General features: G+C 39.4%; 1 protein-coding gene across 4 annotated transcripts; it reads right to left on the reverse strand.

Moving 5' to 3' along the window:
- Positions 1 to 1,655: 1,655 nt before the first annotated feature.
- On the reverse strand, positions 1,656 to 21,709 carry ptpn2b (protein tyrosine phosphatase non-receptor type 2b). Of its 4 annotated transcripts, none has more exons than XR_010573670.1 (11): positions 21,490 to 21,709; positions 20,868 to 20,958; positions 20,679 to 20,779; positions 15,607 to 15,705; positions 13,597 to 13,734; positions 12,781 to 12,990; positions 10,883 to 11,044; positions 9,019 to 9,215; positions 8,275 to 8,370; positions 7,310 to 7,483; positions 1,656 to 2,598 (listed from the first exon to the last, which is right to left on the reverse strand). XR_010573670.1 is itself a non-coding variant. In XM_065470809.1 (10 exons), exons 1-10 carry the CDS (start codon positions 21,574 to 21,576, stop codon positions 2,577 to 2,579), a joined length of 1,203 nt encoding a protein of 400 aa, XP_065326881.1. In that variant the 5' UTR covers positions 21,577 to 21,709; the 3' UTR covers positions 1,656 to 2,576. The 4 variants fall into 4 exon arrangements, 2 of the variants coding, with proteins under 2 accessions (XP_065326881.1, XP_065326880.1); XR_010573669.1 differs by having other exon boundaries at positions 9,010 to 9,215; XM_065470809.1 differs by lacking the exon at positions 7,310 to 7,483.
- Positions 21,710 to 22,925: the final 1,216 nt, after the last annotated feature.

The raw sequence follows: 22,925 nt of genomic DNA on the forward strand, positions 1-22,925 counted from the left end.
AGTATAGTTTTGTATCTTGGATTTGTTTTCAGTTTCATTTTCACACTCTTGTTTGCTCATTTCAGTTCAGTTTTTACTGCTTATGATTTTTCAAGTTATTAGTTTTAATTATATCTTTTTAAATTAATATGGGGGTATTCATCAGGGTATTCATCAATTTTTGTAATAAAAGCACTCTACTAAGTGCCATTTGGGCATAAATAAGACAATAAATATGTACACACAAGCCACTTAATGTTTATTTGATAGGCATAATTGACCACATTGAAAAAGAGAAAAAAATAATATTGTTTTGGTTATTTTTGTTAGGGTACAAAAGATACTCACCTGTTTTTGTAGTTATACCTGTTCAACTGCTCTAATAATCAAATCAGTCAATCACATGGCAGCAACTCAGTGCATTTAAGCATGTAGACATGATTGAGATGACATGCTAAAGTTCAAAACAAGCCTCAGAATAAGGAAGAAAAATAATTTAAGCCACTGATGAATGTGGTGTGGTTGTTTGACGTCTTGGTCAGAGTATTTCACAAACTGCTGATCTGCTGGGATTTTCCCATATAGCCATCTCCAGAGTTTCCAGAGAATGGTCTAAACAGGAGAAAATATCCAGTGATTATCTGGGTGAAAATACCTTGTTGGTGTCAGAGGAGAAGCAGAGGACTGCTTTGAGCTGACAGGAAATCAATAGTAGCTCAGAACTACTGGTTACAAACGAGATATGCAGAAGTGCATCTCTGAAAAGCAGCAGCAGACCACGCTGGGTGCCACTCCAGTCACCAAGAACAGGAAACTGAGGCTTCAAAACTAGACAATAGAATAAATTTGGAAGTATATTTCCTGGTCTGATGAATCTGCTGCAACAATTAGACAGTCAAAACTGATGTGAGTCCACCCTGTCCTGTCATCAGCAGTTCAGACTCCTTCTGGTGCTGACCACGTCCACTTCCAAGTCTTTTTTTTATTAGTCGTCCCATTTCTTAATCAAGAAGCTGCATTTTGTTTTCTACATAGTTTTAATTCAGGTTTTTAATTAAAATATTTTAATACTGACAATATTTTTTATCTTAAATTTTAGGATTCTCTCACATCCTGAAATTAGATAGAAGATTATAAGATGCCATGGAAGTAAACCAACAAAATACAACATAGAATAAAATTTGAACACAATAAATTGTTCATGGACAAACACAACTATTTTAAACTGTTTTTTTTTTCTGTTGTACAGCTCTTACTATATTTACTGGGTCTCAGCATTTACAACCACTGTGGGCAACAATCTGCATACTGCTAGTTTAGCTTAGTATGAAAACTAAAGGAAAAACTGACAAAAATCTATCCTCCTGCTACTAAAAATGTTTAGTTTTACATCTTGAACGTCAAATCATCATAAAATTACATTAAAAAAAAATGACTAAATATAATTTTATGGATGGTTATGTGTCTTTGTAATCTTCGCTTAGCTTACAACTGATAATTTTAGCTAACCAAATGCTAATTCTTCCAATTTATCCAACTTCTTTTCATCCAAAAGAAGACATATATTATTGTTTTAATATTATTATTATTGTTATATTGTAATTAATATAGCACCAAACCAACAGGTTTGTAAATAAATAACCACAGAAGAACAGCTTGTATGTAAACTAGATGATACCAGTTTTAATTACAGATTACACTCTAAAAAACAAAAACAAACTTAAGACAATTTGTTTCAAAAGGAGAACAAGTAGCTTCAAATCAGCTTTCTATTGTATCCAGGTGTGTAACATAAGCTTTCGTCCTTTTTTTTTTTTTTGGTATTCAGGGTTTCCTTTACAAGCAAAAATATGTCATTTTGTACACATCTCTCTTAAAAAAAAAGAAAAAAGAAAAAAAAAGAAAAGAAGAACACTATGTACATCATGGAAACATTACATGTCACTGAATTTCTCACATGTGAGCGAGACAGTGTGTTTCATTCAGCCGGCCCCACATCACCTGAAAAACTTCAAGTAATTTATTATAAAAAATAGAACATTTTTTACTTTTGCCTCTGAAAAATGTTTTTTACCCTTTTCCAAAAATACACATATAAACAGCATTACAAATTGGCAATGCATAGCCCCTGTTTTCAGTCTGAATTTCATGAATGTAAATGAGTGTAAAAGAATGAGAAAGCTGCAAAATAATATTATTAATGCCAAAAAGAGAGCGAGAGAAAGAAAAAACAAATCTTTTGACTCCGGAAGCAGCATTGACAGTTTAAGGTTGAGGTGTGGCCAGAGGGGTAAAGCGCTGGTGTGCTTGTCTTTAAACGAATGTCAAAGTGTCCACTGTAAACAATGAGGATGAGAGATCGGAAAGCTGAGCCGGAGGTGGACGTGATGTGTTCCTGATGGTAGAAGAATCAGAAATGTCGGTTCTGGCTAACTAATGATGATAGGCCGGTATGCAAGGAAAAAAAAGACACACAAGCAATGAAAAGGAAAAGGAGAGCTAGCCGAGGACATGGAGGTGAGGAAGATTGGGAGAGAGCTGGAGTTCCCTGCCGATGTTGGCTTTGCTGCCAGAGTTGTGGCTGCAGGTGGAGGTGGTTAGTAGTCGCTGGTTTTCGCCCTGTGAAAAGAAAATAAAGAAAAAGAAGTTCCTGTTAAACTCAAAAAAACTTTTTTCTATCGGTCAGTGAAGCTTAAGAGTGATCAAAGGAAGCCGTGCTACGAAAAATCCCGTTAGTATCTTAGGCTTGGCCGAGCTGCCGTGATGAAACCGCAGAAAGCAGGAATCTAAAGATCACTTTGATCACATCAACATCAGACCGACTATCAGAGCAGCAAAAGCAGCTGTTATGCTTAATAAAACTCGTCACACTCGCAGGGGGTTTCCTGCATACAAAAATCCCCCCCAAAAGAAAAAATCACCACAACTGTTTATTTGTTTATGGCCAGCAATACCATAGTAACCTTTAGTAACTTAAGGTCTTTGTCTCAACCAATCATATCTAAATGTGTACCCTCCAAAGGCTCGATGTGAGCCAGGAAAACCCCCGAGTGCGCTCAGAAGCTTTCAGCTGAAACACGAAAATGTTTCGTTATTTTAAAGCGTCCGAAGACATCCCTGTTTCGTTCTTTGCTTTTAGGACTAGCTTTGCATTGACTTGCATGTGAAAGACTTTAGATACCAAAATGATATTTCATTGCCCAGCTTTTGTTTTAAAAGGCCAACCTCCAACAGTATCCAGCTGCTGAAGTTGCTCGTGTTTTGGCTGCTGGTGTGGTTTGCTCTGTGCTGCTGATGATGCGTACACTCCGCTGCGGTACTGTATGAATCTGTGCTTCTGTGGTGAACGTTACCAACACACTACTGAAGTTCAGGTATGCAGAAATGCTACATTGTAGTACCCAGCCGCACCCAGAGTACAGTAAAGGTAAGGAGTCTGTGTTAATTCAAGTCTATCATGCTCGAGTAAATTCTATTTCAACAAACAATGGCAGTGATTTTTATTGCACTTTCTGGAGGGTGCCAGGAATTCCTCTAGGCAGGAAAAGCCCTGCACACAACTGTAGTATGTAGCCATAGAGTCAGAGTGAGCTGCCAAACCAGCTCCTCCAGTTCCAACGTGCAAGGGTACAGACGTGGTGTAATCACAACCAACAATGGTGTGTTACGGATACAGCCAAGCTTTTCCCCACATCTCAGAGAAATGTTCAATATTTTTGTAAGGTAAAGCAAAAGTTGCCCTCTCCATTAGATCCTATGATCAGTGCTAAAATGAAGAACGTAGATGACTGCCGTAGAGCTGCAGTCGGGCCTGAAATTACATTTACATTAACTCTGACTGCTTTAATAACACATCAAACTACATGTGTGTAGCTTCAGCCTCTTCTGTTTTGAGGTCTGGGACTGTTGGTTGGATAGAAGTAAACACCGAAGCGTTTTACGTAACTTACAGGCACTTCAACTATTTCCAGACACACAAGCAAAAAAAAAAAAAAAAAAAGAAAGAAAAGAAAAGAAAGTAAAGTAAAGAAAACGATCTAAAAATTAGTTGTTAGTTGAGCAACAGGAAGTGTTTTTGGTCTTCCAGCCAGTTTAAGTAAGAAAAGCTGCTGATTTGATATTCAAACTTTATAAAGTCCAAAACACAATTGATGCACTTCACAATACACAAATCCACTAGGAACACAGACACACTAAAGTCCCCAAGATAGAAAAAACATGCAGCAAACCCAAACATATCCACTCATTATTTTAAAAAGTTAAGCCAAAGCAGATGTTCTTTAAACCTGCGTTCTTTCTATGTGACCCACAGGGCCAGGGGGGCCAACTGTTTAGGGAGGCTTTCCAAATTCAAATTCAAATTCAATTTATTTTAATATATTTTACTGTCTGCATTAAGTTATAAGCAAAAAGGATCACAAATCAGGGTACGCCTTAGCAGAGGCACAGGCAGCTGCAATCAGCTGTGTACTCTTTAGACTGTTTTTTAATTATCATCCTGAAAATACATCAATATATCTTTGAACTGTTTGATTTGTGTGTTTGAGATGCACTTCTGGCTGCTTCCTCTCACAAATGTTACAATGACACAGGTGAGGTTCCAGAAGTAAAAATCCCATTCATGTTCTCCAGGAGGATTTTTGATCACGGGCCATAAAACCCCCCCAAAAAACTAGCCTACCCACAATCCTAAACTGAATCGGCAACGTCTCTGATTGGTGGAGGCTGGTGTTACCGTGGCAATGTTTAAATTTGCAAAAAGTCAGATTGCTTAGTGGGAAGACAGTTCAGAAACTGCAAGAGCTGTCACTGCAATCAGGAACAAAGAACTGTACCATACACACAACTACACTATCCTTTACTAAACACACACACACACACACACACATCCATCCATCTTCTTCCGCTTTATCCAGGTCGCGGGGGCAGCAGCCTAAGCAGAGAAGCCCAGACCTCCCTCTCCCCAGCCACCTCCTCTAGCTTATCCGGGGGAACACCAAGGCGTTCCCAGGCCAGCCGAGAGATATAATCTCTCCAGCGTGTCCTGGGTCTACCCCGGGGCCTCCTCCCGGTGGGACACGCCCGGAACACCTCACCCAGGAGGCGCCCAGGAGGCATCCTTGTCAGATGCCCGAACCACCTCAGCTGGCTCTTTTCGATGTGGAGGAGCAGTGGCTCTACTCTGAGCCCCTCCCGGATGACTGAACTTCTCACCCTATCTCTAAGGTAGAGGCCAGCCACCCTTCGGAGGAAGCTCATTTCCGCCGCTTGTATCCGCGATCTCATTCTTTCAGTCACTACCCACAGCTCATGGCCATAGGTGAGGGTAGGGACGTAGATCGACCGGTAAATTGAGAGCTTCGCTTTTACGCTCAGCTCTCTCTTCACCACAACGGACCGGTGCAGCGTCGCGAACAAGACCCCGAGATACTTGAACTCCTCCACTTGGTGCAGGAACTCATCCCCGACCTGGAGTGGGCACTCCACCCTTTTCCGGCTGAGAACCATGGCCTCAGATTTGGAGGTGCTGATCCTCATTCCCGCTGCTTCACACTCGGCTGCGAACTGTTCCAGTGCCAGCTGGACGCCATCAACCGATGAAGCCAACAGAACCACATCATCCGCGAAAAGCAGAGATGAGATTCTGAGGCCACCGAAGTGAAAGCCCTCCGCCACTTGGCTGCACCTAGAAATCCTGCCCATAAAAATTATGAACAAAGGGTGACAAAGGGCAGCCCTGGCGGAGCCCATCACCCACCGGGAACGAATCCGACTGATTGCCGGCAATGCGAACCAAGCTCTTGCAACGGTTGTATAGGGATTGAATGGCCCGTAGGAATGGGCCAGACACCCCATACTCCCGTAGCACCTCCCACAGGACACCCCGAGGGACATGGTCGAATGCCTTCTCCAAGTCCACAAAACACATGTAGACTGGCTGGGCAAACTCCCATGCACCCTCAAGTATCCTTGAGAGGATAAAGAGCTGGTCCAGTGTTCCGCGACCAGGACAAAAACCGCATTGTTCCTCCTGTATCTGAGGTTCGACTAGCGGATGAACTCTCCTTTTCCAGCACCCTAGCATAGACTTTCCCGGGGAGGCTGAGGAGTGTGATCCCCCTGTAGTTGGAACACACCCTCCACACACACACACACATATATACAAAACTATTATTTTACAGCAATACAGAAATGAAAAGAATTCAATTCGATTAGGTTTTGCACTATTGGGACAAGTAATTTCTTCACCATTAATTGTGTACCCAGTAATGTGCTTTTTTTCTTTTGTTTTGTTTTCCTTTAATGTTGTGATCCAAAACAAAGATTTTTATGGTCATGCTTTACCTCATGGCTTGTTTGGCTTTGATCAAGGCCTAAAACTCTCAGTATGAGGATTTTGGGAAAAGTAAATAGAGAAAATGAATGGGGGAAATTCACATCTGGAACCAGAGCCTTTTAAAAAAAGCTTTTCTGGTGTTTCACTGCTACTTTGGCAGTGCTGCTTATTTTGTATGTTAGCCAGCAAATGGCTTAAAATGAGCTTTGTGAAAATAGAAAGCAAACTGCTGTGAGCAGCTAAGACTGCTGATTTTGCAAAAGTTAGCGCTGACTGCATCATGATGTGGCGTTTGATCCATGGAGACGCTCTTTCAGCTGCTTACAACAACCGAATATTTCAGAAATACATCGACTGGCAAAACACTGAGTGGATTTCTGCTGGCGCACAGGTATCACGATTTTAAAACTGAAGCTGTGGGCGTTTGACCATGAGTAGACTCAGCTGGTTTTTCAGTCAGACCCACTCCTCATTTGTCAGAACGGCAGGATGGAAGATGTAAAAAACGCTCACAAAAGGACTTCACTAACCAATGGGTGGAGATGGAGGGCTTCATCAAAGGTCCAATCACTGATGTATTTTTCTATAACTGCCACGGGACAATCTATGCTTCTGCCTTCTCTTTCCCAGCCTCCTTCCTTGCATGACTTTTATTTTCAAAGCAGAGGTTGTTGATTAATCTTTCGTACGCCCACTTTCTTGACAGGGTTTACTGCAGAGATAAAACGCTGACGGCAAATTCAAATATATGATGCATAATAAAAATTAGCATTTTGCATTGTTCCAACCGAACCTGACATTTCAGAGTTTCGAAAACCAACAACCACAAATGTACTCACACTCGCGCAGCATGCTAGAGTGCAGCCAAAATTAACAACTCCAAAACCACAAGAGCCAAGCAAATCATCAAAGGAAGAACAAAACCCCAAGAGAAAACACAGCAATACACACTTACACACACACAAACACCTGCACACACACAAACACACAGACCTCCATGTACAAGAGTGGGTGTTCTTTCTTTTGTTTTTTTTTAAAGCTGCGGGTAAACTTCGTCCGTTAAACGCGCTCTCCGTGGTTGTCGTTGCTGCCTCAGAGGGGGGTAAAGATACACCGCCCCCCGCCGGACAGCCGAGCTCTTGTCATGTGCAGCAAATGCAGCCCAAACTGTCCAGGAGAACCACAACAACAGTGTAAGGTCTTCACAGAAATGGCGCAGTTTTGCCTGTATTACTGGAACAACGCTGACATGTCACACAACAAAGGCTGCCTTCTCAGAAGTGATTCAGTGAGAAGCCGTTTTTTTTTTTTTCTCTTCTAGAGGTGCACTGTCATCAGAAATAAGGTGTCAACCTCTGCCTTCATGAGAACATAAGCTTTGTGTCAGCTGGCTAGGCTAGAGGAGTCGATGCCTAAGAATTATGAGAAACAGAAACAGAAAATTATAAAAGCTAAAAAAAATGAAGTTCAAGAGTGACTTGGGGTAACCTCTGCTATTAGAGGTTTGAGTCACGTACTGGGAAAGCCTGTGTATCCCTTAAAGTAAATTAAAGTGTAGCTGAAAAATGACTCGTATCCTCTGGTATTTGACATCGTAACAGTGGTCAAATAAAAATTCTTCTCCGCTGTCTACAAGAAAATATAAACCTAAGAGAGTGCAAAATCATTCGATGCCTCAATTTATGCATTTTAACACCTCGCTTACTGCTAAAGCCATTTATTAAATACAACACTGTGGTGTACCTGACCTCCATTAGGGTAATTTGTAATTTAGCAACTACCTAAATTTGCCCATGTTGATTATTTTTTACATACACGTGTGACGCTTGGCAGTCCAAATTTCAGCAGGTACTGACATGGTGCATGAAAAATCATCCCAGAGAACACCAACTTGATGATTTGACTATAAAAAAACAAAAAAGAGAGTACAAAGTGGTTTAAAACAAAACTTTAATCACCTTTTTCTCTTCCTCTCAGAGTCATTTGTCCTGGACTTGCTTTGGGGTGTCTTGGCTGTGCTCGATTTGGAGATGCTGTCTTCCCTGCGTCGTTTGCTGCGTAGAAAGGAGGAAAGCAGGTAAACAGTTGTTTAGTAACGACAGTACATTTATTTTATTTTATTTTTTACACATTTAGCCTGTAGCCAAGTCCAAATTACACCAAACAGAGACGGTATAGTTTAACATTTTGTCATCAGTTTTTACTCCTGGTTTTAGTGGATTTTCTCATTTCAGTTTGGTTCTCATTAGAATCAGTGTCAGTTTCACTATTTTTAGTTATTATAATGTGGGAAGTAATTGCCTGGGATAGAATAAAGAAGTCAGACCAGTTTTAAAACACACTTTATAATGACAATTGACTGTGCTGACAAATGTGACCAAACTGACAAAGTCTAAAACTAAACATGTTTCCTCTAAGTTTGCCATTTTTAATTTAAGTACAAAGTGTCATTTCAGTTAATTTCATTGTTTTGTTTGGTTTTTTAATCCCAGTTAAATTTTTTCTTCTATTTGGCTCGTCAACATTTTTATGGGTTTCATGGGATTCACTTTACATTTATCCTCACTCTGAAATTCATACTTTGTTAGAAGTTGAACCAGTAATAAGTCAATCCTCTGTAACCCTGTGTATGTAGATCACTTATCAGCTGATTATGGCTGATAATCTACACACGCTTTGTTTATCAGACTCACTGTACTGACTGTGCTGTGCTGCCATCGAGCTCCTGCTCCTTGCAGGGAGACTGTGCAGGCGCTTTGCCGTCCTGTCTGTAGTCCCCTCCGTCCTCCTGCTGGCTGCCATTGTGCCGCTCTGTCGGACACCTGGCCTGTGGCTGAGGTGCAGGGGGAGACTCTGATAGCGGCTCCTGATCTTCCTTGGATAATTCCCGCCATTGATTCTACACGGAAAGATTGACAGCAAACAGGATGGGAACAGCAGTACTTTTTTCAAATGACAAAACATTCTGTATGTTTCCACTCTGTAAAATGACATTGTGCAACAAAGGTATATAAAGCAGGTTAGGTTTATGAGGTTAACATAAACTGCATGTAAAGGACTGTCTCAAACAGCATTTTTCAAGGATAAGGATTCAAAGACAATACAATGTAAAATCTGTCTACCTCTTAGGACTCTCAAAAGAAAACAGAACCTAAATTTTAAAAAGAATTTGTTAGTGTGTATCACAGTCTTCTAAACCTATTAGCTCTAAATACAGTACTGCTGTGTCCTTGTCTCCTCTTGTCTTCATCTCCACAATAATTGCTGAAGACAGAGAGCAAAGACGGAAACAGTTATTTTGTAAGTAAAGACTAAAAGTTGACTTTTTATTCGGTTTGTAGCAGTGTTGGGGTAATGTATTACACATTTATTGTTAGTTAATTACTCCCTGGAGGGCGTAATTAGTTACACTACACGTTACTATGGAGTAATGCAAAAGTAATGTATAAATTATATGTGAACAATAAACACAAGGCTACAGTCCCTGGCACAAATCTTGATCCTAATGAGGACAGAAATACGATATTTCTTTGAATGTTTACGTATCAACACAAAAACGTTAAAAACAACCCTAAAGAGACTTCAGAGCAATCGCCATGGTGATTCTACTGTAGAAACATCAACAGGGAGTAATGGAGGGTGTAGTCTGACTGCTCAACACTTCCTTTGTTACGTGTTGAAGATCAGGCTCTGGGTGCTGGGCTGAGGACTGCATGCACTCAGCTTTAACATCACTCTGAGTCTTGCCTAGCTTAGCATTTGCAAAGAGTCAATGTTGTATTGTATTAGCATATATTGTATTAGTAGTTGTATTAGCAGTATAATAATTGTTTCCATCCTGGACGCAGTTTGCACTTTACAATTGCGCACTCGCCCTTTTGTGCAACAAAAAATAAATGTGTACTACTTCAACAAGTGCGCAGGAAGCAAAAAGCAATAATTTTCTTTGGAACATATTGCACCCAACGCTAGTCAGCAGGATCATAGTGACGCACACCAACCAAATCAGTGTGGCCATAATGTGGCTCTCTTACTGACGAATATAGTTCCCTTGATTTACAACTTGGGGATTTTGTAGATAAATAATATTCCTTCCATATAAAGTAAACAGATACCACGCGTTTGATTTATATTTACTGTCATACTTGTGTTTATCTATGTGTCCTAGAAAAGCTCGGACTCAACACGCAGTCTGAGTTTAAATGGAAGAACAGAATACCAATGTTTTAGCTATCATTTTCCTTGCATTGTAATTCACACTGGGCTTATTATAATACTTTGTTAAAAACAAACCTTTTTAGCTGCCTTCAGATCTCAAGTTGTCAGCCTGGCTTTTCCATCCCCAAATATTCCACCATCTCTCTTTGACTAATTCACAAAGTAAGCCCTCAGCAAATATGAAAATATTTCGCAGTCTGCTGATTCTAAATCTTTTTCAGAAAAAAATAACTCCTGCTAAAAAAGTGGGACTACACACAGGCCTCCAATTTTACACACGAACAAGAGATTGAGAAAGAAAGTCACCTAATTGTTTTTTATTTTTTTATTCCTGTCTGGCGCAGCTACCTGTACAGATGAGTCTCCCATGATAAACTTTGCCCCTTCAAGGACAGCCATGTATGAGAATCGCAGCTGATCAGGAGTCTGAATCAGGCCCATTCGGTATTTCCTCATGTTCAGCAGGATGCTTTTGATGTCTACTGATGAGGGGTCTTTCCTCTTGTCCATCTAGAAAATACAGCAATAATACACATTTCCATTAACCAGAAGGAAATCCCAAATCTCTTTATGTCAACCCATGTTTTCAAAGGGAAATCCAAATCAATTTAATCTCCATTATTTTTTCTTCTCCTACAGCATAAAAATGTAAATGACCTGAAATGTTTGAGTCTGTATTTTTAAGTTAATCCTGTATTTATTCAAAGCAGGTGTCTGCTTTGGAAGGCTATAGTGAGTAAAATCTCACATAAAATAAGGGTAGTGAATGGTTAACTACAGTACAACATTATCACTCTGGAAGCCTGCCAGATTCTGTCAATGAAACACAAACACTGTGACAGCTTGCCAGCTGGTTTAGAGGAAAAAGGAGCTTTCTGACATTTCCCAACAGGCTTTATTTCCAGGCTGTTATATAAACTATCAAAACCTGCCTCTAAAGCTACACCTTACTGTGCTCTTTTGGGAGGAAGGGCGAGCAAAGACAGCCACAAGTTCAGTGTAGAAGTTTTAAAAATATTTTTGTACCCTAACCCTGCGTTTTCTCAAAATGCAAAACTGTGAGAAGAACCGTGTTGTATTTGGAGTGTGGGATAAACGTAAATGTACTTCACTTTTATTTTTTCAGCATTTTTTCTCTTTTATCTCTGTGCTTAAGGTGCTTCAGTCAGACATTCAAACACAATTATTTTCATATTCAAGCGCCAATGCATTCATTACGAAAGTTACTGAGCACATGCCGTTTCTTAACATAAAGTGCACATACAAATGTCAAATAATAACTTGTGTGTTCATCCTTAAAATAAGCACAGGTCAAAGAGGGCAAACCTCGCCCAGGGCAGCGCACTCTCTGGGAAGTATTTACATTTAAGAGAACAGTATTGTATTTAGTATATATTCTTTTTTGTTTTGTTTTCTTTGTCCTTTTTCAGCGTAAATAAGAACATTTGTAGTGCATTGAAAATAACAGATTCTGAGGTCAACTCGAAGGAAAGGCATATGTGAAATGTAAAAGTGGGGTCAGAGGTCAAACCTGACATAATTAAACTTCGATGCAAACTATAAAGTGATATTTAAAATCCCCATGTATCAGTTTCATTTCTTAAATGTTGCCAATACAAACAAAGGCAGCAGAATTTAAGGAGAGTTTTAAACATAAAAGATCTTTTATGGAAGTTTGACCTTATTTCACCTTGAAGAAGAGGACAGAGGTCCAAAGTAACAATATACTTAGAATCCCCATATAGCACTGCCTCTATGTTGTCAATACAAACAATGGCAGTAAGAAACACATTTTTAAATATCTCTATATAGCATTATTATCTCTTTGACCTTTAGCTCAATCTGTTGACTGTGAAGGAAAGATCAGAGGTCAAATGTGGCATGATATGATAAATCTTTCTATATACCATACTTTCGATATGTTGACAATACACTGCAAGCTTCTAAGACTTATAGCTTCTAAGTTATAAAGCTTTTTAGTAATTTTTGACCATTAAATCAATATGTTGACCCTGAAGACATTGGTGGACGTAAGCCAAATTCTAATGGACCATTAACATGACCCCACTCTACACCCCTACAAAGTTTTATCAGAATTCATTCAAAGCTTTTCAAGCTATTGTGCTTACAGGCAGAATGACACACACGCAAACACTACTACAAAAATAATCTCCTTGGTGGGGGTAGCAAAAATACATGAAACGCATTCAGTCGGAGCATGCGCAGAACAAAGACCCAGGACTTACCAGGACCAGGCATGTGTCAACTAGTGAAAACGTCCCTGAGCGTCCGATTCCAGCGCTACAGTGCACCACAGCTGGTCCTTGATCTGTGCCCAGTGCTCCAGATTCCCGCACCTTAAAGAGGAAGTTTAGGAAGGAAGCCGGGGACTCGGGGACACCAAAATCGGGCCACGTTGTGTAATGAAAGTGGTAGAGCTCCCTTTTCTCCCCTGTCTGTGAAAGGAGATAAAGCAGGGCTCACTAGCAGTTAAACTCTAAAACTTTGCTCTATGTGTATTTACACTTTCAGTTGTCTTTATCAGTGCTGACTGGGGTAACTGGAGGTTACTCAGTTTAAGAACTGGACTTGGCAAACAAGTCACCAACAACACTTTCAGTTTCTTTTTGTTGAATAAACCTGCTCCTGAAAAAACACCAATCCAGCAAAATAAACTTGGCTGTAAATTTCCATTAAGAACGCTCCTTTTGGCGCTCATTTTAAATATGATAAAACAAGTGGCTAGAGGATTACAGAAACTCAAAATTAAATGATTTGATTTTACGCTGTACGTTGAGCATTTGCCATTTATTTAAAACGTATCAGACTGCTCTCTTGCATTGTTTGCACCTCATTTACATTTTCCTTCCCACCTCCACACTGCAAAACCTTTGTTTGCGTGGGAGAAAAGCTTTGTAAAAATCTGATAAAAAACAAAACATAATAATAATATGTGCCATTAGTGAATAAGGGCAAATCTTTGGTGTGAAACCTCTAAATTTTACTTCTCCTTCGCCACCTTTTGCTGGTAATTCCCCACACTGAGTAATGCTGTGGCCTACTTGAATGTTCTGCAGCTCCAGCCTTCTGGTGGTGTAGTAAGACTTGGTGTCTTCTGACAGCAGTGTGACCAAGAAGCGTGTGTCTCTGAAGGCCATCTCCCTTTCCTCTGCTGTGGGCCAGTACTGGGCACACTTTTCCTATCACATGAGAGGAAATATAAAAATTGTCACAATGAAATTGAGTATCTGCCAAAAAACCCAACAAAGAACCCAAAACACACACACATTAAAAGGAGAAGTAGAAGCTGCTATTCAGGGACGCTGAATAATAACTTTACATACATTGTGGTCAAATATCTTCTTAATTCTACCCAGTGACACTGACACTAACGTCACATGACACAAAACATGTATAACTCTGCTTTTAAAAAAAAGTATTTGTGTACTTCCTTCCTGTAGAAGTTTATCTCTGTTAGTCTCTGCTAAATGTAAAGTCTTGTTCAATTCCAAATCAGCAAGTCTAAGTTTATCACTCAGATTTGCCAATCTACAGAGAAGATCCTTGTGAGTTTAAAAATATCTGTTGATTAGGCACTCTGTATCTTTCATTTCAAAGAAAACCGGCACAGAGTGAATCTCATGACCCAGCAGGATCCACTTCAGCTGCTTTACGGAGAAACAGAGAGGTCACAGCTGCTCTGCACGACAGACTTTTAGTGTGCGTGTTTAATCTGAACATTGCAGGATCACTGGAGTTAGAGGAGTTGAGAGGTTTGGCTGCATCCCAGATCCACTCAATACATCTGTGTGTGAACACACTGTCAAAACACTGAATTCCAGTAATCCTGCTGACAGGAGGAGGGTGAGAGCACATACAGATTAAGCCTCTAAAATTTATAAACCCACATTTTTTCACGTTTCATGTTGCAGCTCTGCATCCAGACAAAAAACAAACAAACAAAAAAACCAAAACACATTTCTCCCGCTCAAATGGAGCTTTTCCAAAATGGCTTTTGCAGTGTGTAAATATAAGGATGCCAGGTTATTGTTTCAGTGTGTGCAGAGTAACATGAGCGTGTCGAAAAAGACGACTTAAGCCATCCTTGTGAGGTTTGTCGGCCAGTGTTGTAAGAAAAACAAACTCCTTCAGGTTTCATGCCAGTATAGGCAAAAAACACAGTAGAGCTGTTATCAGATAATGTTGTGATTATGAAAAAAGGGGCTTAATATCACATTGTGACATCTCAGGAATGCTGGTTTGGAAAATAAAAACAAAAGATTGCATTTTCAGCTGGATTTAAAATCGTTACAGAAAAGGACAATACTAAGAGCTGTAAGGAACCGACCCTGTTGAGTAAACAGGGTCGGTTCCTTACACCTCTATCTATCGCCATCACTTACACCTCTATCTATCGCCATCACCGACTGCCTCATTTTACCAAATGTTGGCTTTAAAAAGAGATTTAGCCATTTTTACCTCTGCCAAGGAGGTCATGTGATGCTTAGGTCTGTCCGTTTGTTTGTTTGCCTGTTTATTACCAGGATTGCTCAAAGCTTAGTGAAGGATTTGAATGAAAATATTTACCAGAGAGTGTGGGCCTGGGCCAGCTTAGAAGTAATTAACAACTGAAGTCAAGTCAAGACTTGGATGCGGGAATTTCTCTACCGTTGTGATGAGACGAGGCAAAATTGAACCTTTTGCAAATACACATCAAACCGAAACACTGTGAGACCTCGCTGTGAAGTTCTTAGGAAAACGTCATTGGATCCAGGGATGCAGTCATGCTTATTGGATATTTCATCGTGGATGTAAATGTGGTGTATTACTTTACATCTGACCATTTAAAAAGTTTAATATGAACACTAAAAAGTGCTTAAATTATTTCACACTACCAGCAAGTAAGTAAGTGTGCGTGTGTGTGTGGCTGAGGATAAAACAGTCGATCTCTTGACAAGTTTTTCTGTGGTCTATTTGATATTTCTGCAAATTTCTGTGTGTGGGTGCACACAGTCGAATAACAGAAGTCATACCAGAGAGTGTAATCTGTATCTGCTGTACTCTACACTCACCGAGCCTTTCTCTATGACTCTGTTGAGCATGATGACTGCTTTGGTCTTTTGCTCCCAGATCATGAGCCAAAAGTGACCACAGGTGTTCCTGAGGGGGCCCTGTGGACAAAATAAATACCGGTAAATAAATAAACAGAAAAACAAACAAACGCTTCAATCAGCTACACAGCTGGAAGAGTGGGAGGTCCACAAAACAAATTCATGTGATGTCTCTGCTTTGAACAATAATATCAGATCCACTCAATATATTAGCCATGCAACACACAGAGGTTGGTCTCTAATCTTATGGTAGGCATGCCACAGAGATTTGCCGCATGATAGCAAGAGTTTAGTTAAAGGTCAAAACTGCTAAAGGTTGCCATGTGGCTGAGCTGAGTAAATTATTGGTGGGCTGAAAACCATCAAAATGTCAAAAGTCTTTCATGAGTCTCTTAAAAGTCTGCCTTTATGTTCTGAATACATAACAGACAGTAGTCAGTAGTCTCTGCTGCATTCCTGCTAAACAGAAATAAAAAATACAAGTGCTTAAACATCAAGATGACCGGCTCATTTCTTTGATATTAAAATCTGAAATATTTAATATTTTACTCCAAAAAGCCCCTGTTCATTTCAACAGGCTAGGTTCAGAGCTGGGAACAAAGTGAGAATTGAAGACATTTTTCTAAAAACTGTATCTCTAACCTGCTGCTGAGCTCACACTTCCACTACACAAGCCTCAATTTGTCTCTAATAAGTAGGGAAATCTGACACTGAGGTCTGCTGAGTAAACGCTCCTAACTGCCCTGAGGTTCAGATTAAAGCACAGACGAGATTGGGCTTTTGTGGGGAAAAAAACCCTGCCACTTCAGATCAGGACCTCTCCAACATTAGACACGTTCAAAACTCTTTAAAAACTCTTTTTTATTCTTTAGCATTTAAATCATAATGGGTTTAAATTTATGATGCCTTTTTTCAAACTCTTCCTGTGTTTTTATGTTATTGACAATTTCACAGCACTTTGTTTTTAAATGTGCTACAGGAATTAACTTGACCTCATGAGCCATTTCTCTGGAGTTATGCTGAGGAACATTTTACGCAGTCTTCAGTCATCAGCCACAGAGAAGCCCATCATCACAGCCAAGAAAGCATAACATATGGGATTAAAAAGAAAGAAAATTAAAGATTTAAAGTTTAAAAAAAAATCCTCATCACATGCATTGATGTGGAAAGTAACTGCTGCAATTTTGGTTATGGTTTTAAATGTGTAATGCTTGCTTTGTGTAACTAATTTCAGCTGACTCTGATCAGACTAGTGGGATGCTGTAACATTTTAACAAACCACAGATGACTCATCTCCAAAGAAGCAATACAAGAAAACAAAAAGTGTGAAAAAAATAATCCACTGGATGTTATGGATGACTGACAGAACTTAAGTGTGTAAGACTAGACTAAAAAATCTTTGTTACTCAACATCCCAAAAATATCCTCTGGCCCAACTCATTACAATCTTTTACTGAAGTGAGAAACATTTTAGAGTTGTCGTGTTTAATCGTGAAAACGCTCAGTAGCTTTAAATTAGCGAGACAGCAGTCAGTGCGTGGTGAGCAGAATCATAAATAAAAAGTCTTATCAGCCCAGTCTGTTTAACTGTGGTGATGACCGTTGAAGTCATTTGTCCTTTCATTTCCTGAAGACTTGAAAATATTCAAATCTGTGTAGGAAGAACGCACGTCTGGTTAGAACCAATGGTAAAGGTTTTGGTTTCATACAACGTTTTGCACCAACTGAAACCCGTCACATGATCACCACAACTCTTGTGGTATGAATTCCTGACTCTTAAAGAGAGAATTTCAGCTGATATTTGTGATAACTGTGGCCTCAAAATGTCAACAACTATTAGTCACACCAGATGAAGTAGCAATAAAAAGAATTTCAAAAGCTAATTATGTGAAAACACCCTTTAATTCTTTTCAAGAAGCAATAAAAGATCAGTGTTCCTTCTGATAAATAAACCTCTGTTAACATGAGTGTTTCACAGCTTCTAGCCTACCTCTCTTCTCTCGCTTCACTTTTAAGAGAGATGAGTAAACTTGTGGTATTTCTTAGGTTTCAAATGACTTTTCTCTTAATGTAATTTCATAATATGCAGTTGCAGTCGTTCTGATTTAATTAGTAAAGGCTAAAAAAACATCACTGACAGAGTTAGTGCTATAAGGAAATACTTTCAACAAAACTGCAATTACAACCGGTGGTACAGAGATTTAGACGTCATGATCCGACAAGCAGCAACCCTGGCAGCCAGCCTGCAAGCTGGATGAGATGTGGTGCTTCCAAAAGCATCTCTGTATTTCAATCATTGTTTTTAAACACTAAAGCTTCAGTTCATGTGTAACATCCACAGCTCATGACATAACTAAATATATTTCCACAGTTTTCAGGATGTCTTTTGCCATATCTTGTTCTTTGAGTTACTAGCAAACACACAACCACAGAAGATATACTGACCACAACGAGTATAATTAATATATACCTTATCTTAGTGTTATATTAATATCTTATACAAACTGCCATGCTAATACAAAGCCCTGAATTTTAATATAAAGGATGAGACAGGTCATGATAGTGTTGGTAAACATCTATTAGCACAATATTGATACAATAAGCACTACTGGACTTTCATGACGTTGAATTTAAATTGGCCATAACGTCAATGACACAGTAGCTCATCGGTCACAATCCTTTACAACTCACAAAAAAATGTGACCTTGACTTTCAGCACAGTTTAAGTGAAGAGCTATTAGATAATCACCACGCGCAAGTTTCACTAAAATATGACAAAAACTCAGAGGAATAGTGGTTCTTGTGAACTGTGTTAGGGACGGCCACACAGTGGACGCCTTGCTGTGGCATTAGACACGGTCCTTTGGCTGGATGAGCAAAGCAAATTAAACTAAACAATAAAACTAACAACAAAAACATGTCTGAATTAGTAAAAGGAACAGAATTACTAAGAAGTATTTTTAAAACTGTGTAATGGACCTCAGAACCTGTGCAACCACACATATGATAGCTCAACTGCCTCAGTAACAACAATGTCGATTTTGATTAACTGTCTACTTCTGACTGCTAATCTCCACATCAGGAACAACTGAGCTGAAATAATAAATGAAGTCACCACAGGTGTGCCATGTGTGTAAATGATTTGAATAAGCACATATGGATCATTATGGAACTTCCTATGACCATCTGTCCTCATATGGGGGGTTTACTTTTTTAGCTATAATGCACCTTATACTTCACTCTGCTCAGTAAAGTTCACCCTTTATATACCATCGGCTTAGCGGCCAGTCCATTTCACAGCCACTCTTTAACTGACTGTAATTCTGTCACTGTTTGTGCTACAGACAAAATTCAAACTGATCCAGAAGGTAGAGAAAACCAGCTTTATGGCAATATTTGATGTATCATGGCAACATAGTAGTATTCACAAGGTACTGTAGTCTGAACACAGACAGGGAAATCAGCTCTGCCTAGGTTTTACCATGTGTGCTTCACATTACCATAACTCATCAAACATTTTGGGATGGAGAGAAAATTCAAACGGCAACTCAAAGATCAGAATTATTTTGTAGTTTTACAGCCACAGTAATTGGGGATTAAAGGGTCAAACACTGGTAACTGTATTGTCTTATGGTGTAAAACAAACCAAGTGTCCCCATAAGAAGAAAAAACGACTTTGTTTGGTGATGCTTAGTTTTTATACTGTCCGGTCCAATTAATCCAAAATAACTAGGAGAAATTAAAATTGTATTCTGAACAAGCGCTTTGGTTTCAGGAGGCGCTGGAAGCGAGAAGGACCACTTCAGTTTCTGTTTGTCAAACCAGGGTTAGGTTACATTCAGAGGTAAGTCTCATTAATAACCTCTTACAGACAGGTCTATTCACGTCTGCCAAGTCAAGCCAGTAACCTGCATATTACAAAAAAATCCTAATGTTCCCACTTTAATGCAGACTTTAACTCTTTGCTTCTTCTTTGATGTGAGAATGGGGGTAAAAGTGTGAGTTGATATCTCTAAACAGGTCGTCCTTAGTCAAATTCTTACCTGGAAGTTCGTTTTCTTGTGATAACAGATTGAGTTACTCAGCTCAGGGATTTGCTGTGCCGTGTTATGTCTATTTCCACATGCAAATAACTCTGTCTAACAGCAACAGCATTGACAAGCAAAGCACACAACACAAACATTTAGTATTGCTGGTTTACAAATGAAACATCCAACCTGCTTTATTTATTTTGAGCTCTTTTAGTTTGGGTTTTGTGGATTTTTAGAAATTAGAGGCTGAGGTTAAATAACAAACCAGGTGGTAACTGTACACAGGTTAACATAGTAAATAATTATGAGGAGAAGAAGGGCATATGCACAAACTATTATGCAAACTAGCCACGTGTACACAGTTTGATAAGAACTGGGGGGGAAAGCCACATTCATATAAATATTTCAGAACTAAAAGTGTATATAGAGAGATATTTTAGGGCCTAAATAATCAGTCAGTGTTAATAAATAATGGACTATATGGACCTGAAAGCAAGATACTTAACACTCTGGTGTCCAAACTACATGACCGATTTAAGATGACCTAGCAGCAAGACACATCCTCACCGAGTCTAAGGTTTCAACTTGTGTCAAAAGCGCAGGCTTCAAACTACAAACCTGACAGAGCAGTTAAGTATCTTTTATTGACAGTTTGAGGCATCTAAGTCCTACTCCACAAAAACAGATTAAAGCCAACAAAATAGCCATGATTATGTTGTCTATCTTGTGGACCCATGTTGTGGAAGCTTATTAAACACTTTATGATGCGCTAATGATACTGTTAAACTACGTAAAATAGTACATACAAAAGCAAAACGTGTTCTGAATCACATTCAGCGTTATATTTTCACCATCTCAACATATATTTGGGATTCAGGTATTTGTTTTAGTTTGATAAAATTCCAAGCACCATTTGTGGGGCAGGATTAGGGTTAGGGGATAGAAGATATAATGACTTAGACCTCAGAGGGTTAACCATGGTGTAGAACTCCTTGGACTTGCCTGAGTCAGGATGTAACTCCTCTGGGCTTCCTCATTCACTACCAGACTTGCATTGATGTAGTCATTCTCTGTGTTCTTCAGCTTCACCCGACTGTGGTCGACTGCAGGTGGGATAAGAGAAATGTTATTTGGGCATGGGCTGTGAATTGACAGGTAAACAGTCTGGCCTTTATACAAATGTTTACCTACATGGACTGACATCCCGATATCTGTTTCTGTTGCGATTCTCCGGATACTTTGCCACTTTGTAGGAACACTCGTGGGACTGGTTCCTGATTTCCTGGACAGCGGGAGTAAGGTTTAGCGACACAAAAGAAAAAGTAATGAAACAAATCACTACGTGTACCAAATTCAAGCGGTTACATTTTCAGTTCCGCCCCTCTCTGAGCATTTTCACCAGGCATATATTATCACATGAGAGCAATCAGAAAACCAGTTGATTTACTCGTAAACACACGCGGTAACTTTCGGCAGTCATTACATATGAACTAAGAGCAGGATCTTCCCGGGGGGAGAGCGGATTTAACAGTGTAAACAAGTCTGTAGCTATGTAATGTAGCTAATCGCTTCAACCATACGCACGAGCTTATGACATTGACTAAGCTTTCGGTAACATTAAAAATAAAGTATGTCAGCGACTTCTAAAAATAACGCAAAGCATGAAAATGAGCTACAAAGGAAATGACTTAGGAAAGACGGTTATAACGTTATAGTAAATGCATTCCGGACTGTTAATTTTACTCCAATAAATGCGCGCTTTAAGTACTCACAATCCGCGTTAGCTTTGCGGTAGCTATGCTAACAGACTTACTGAGTAGAGTTTCTGCCACCGGCCCTCTGAATCTATCTCCTCAAACTTCTGGTCCATCTTCACCGTAGCCGTGCCAATCTGTTCCATAGCCGGTTGGGTTGGTTAACTTTTTGACTTTCTACCTCATTACTTTATTTAGGACAGAGAAACCTTTACCCGGACAGTGAACCCTTCCACTTGCCGCGGAGCTCTCGCTGAGTGTTTGTCCGTTATCTCTCTGCCGCAGTTGTCATCCAAAAAAGAGAAAGGTGCGCATGCGCCACAGAGGTCCCTCCAGCGGTTAACGAATCAAATGCATCAAAGATGTTTAGCGAACAAACGAGATGTCAAACTCCAAGAAAACTTTGTCTGAAGGACTAGTTTACAGTATACATCCACGGGTTTCTATCTAATTTCATATTAAAAATGCACTGGTGCGCATTTTTTTTTAGCTTTTTTTTTTTTTTAACCATGCTCCCTTTTATAAGTTGTCTGTTGTGGGTGCGTGTGTGTGTGTGTGTGTGTGTGTGTGTGTGTGTGTGTGTGTGTGTGTGTGTGTGTGTGTGTGTTTTACATTAGTATTTTGTAAATTAATAGAATATCTCTGTGCCACTAAAGCTTCATTCAGTATCTATTGCTCTGATGGCAAATAATCAGTTTTATTAGCTCTATCAAATAAATTAAAAAGCCCTGGCAGACAAATAAAGATTGCTTGGGGGGCGGAGGGGGCGGGGTATTTATTAAAGTATTTAAAACTAAAACATTTTAACAATGATTCAAAAAGTAAATGTATCTTTGACATAGATACATTGTTATTACATTATGTAATTGGAAAATAACAGTGTTCACACTTTTAGAAAGCAATACATTTTCAAAGTTTCAGTATAAAGTCATTTAAACAAATATGTCGGCTGAATTGCTGGTTAAAGAAAATATCTAATAATACAATTACATGGCAGCAACTTAGTGCATTTAGACTATAACTGGTCATGGTGTAATGGGGTGGGGATATTTGTTGCACACTATGGACCCTTTACTACTAACTAAGTACTACTTAAAGGCCACAGCCTATCTGAATCTTTTTGCTAATGATCCCTGTATGAGCACAGGGTACCCATCATTTGATTGCTGCTTCCAACATGATAGCATACCATGTCACAAAGCTCAAACTGGTTTCTTGAACATCACAGTGAGTTCACTGTACTCAAATGGCCTCCACAGTCACCAGATCCCAATCCAATAGAGCACCTTTGGAAAGTGTTGGAATGGGAGAATTAATAATATAATATTTTGTCAATATGGATCAAACACTCTGAGGAATGTTTTCAGCACCTTGTTGGATCTAGGCCACAGAAAATGAAGGTAACTTTGAAGGCAAAAGGAGTACTAATGAATGGTGTTTTAGAAATGAGTTATTACAGCAGAGTTATTTTTCTTCATATATTACACCAATGACA

The sequence above is a fragment of the Pelmatolapia mariae genome, linkage group LG22 (assembly GCF_036321145.2).
Source record: "Pelmatolapia mariae isolate MD_Pm_ZW linkage group LG22, Pm_UMD_F_2, whole genome shotgun sequence".
Lineage (NCBI taxonomy): Eukaryota > Metazoa > Chordata > Actinopteri > Cichliformes > Cichlidae > Pelmatolapia > Pelmatolapia mariae.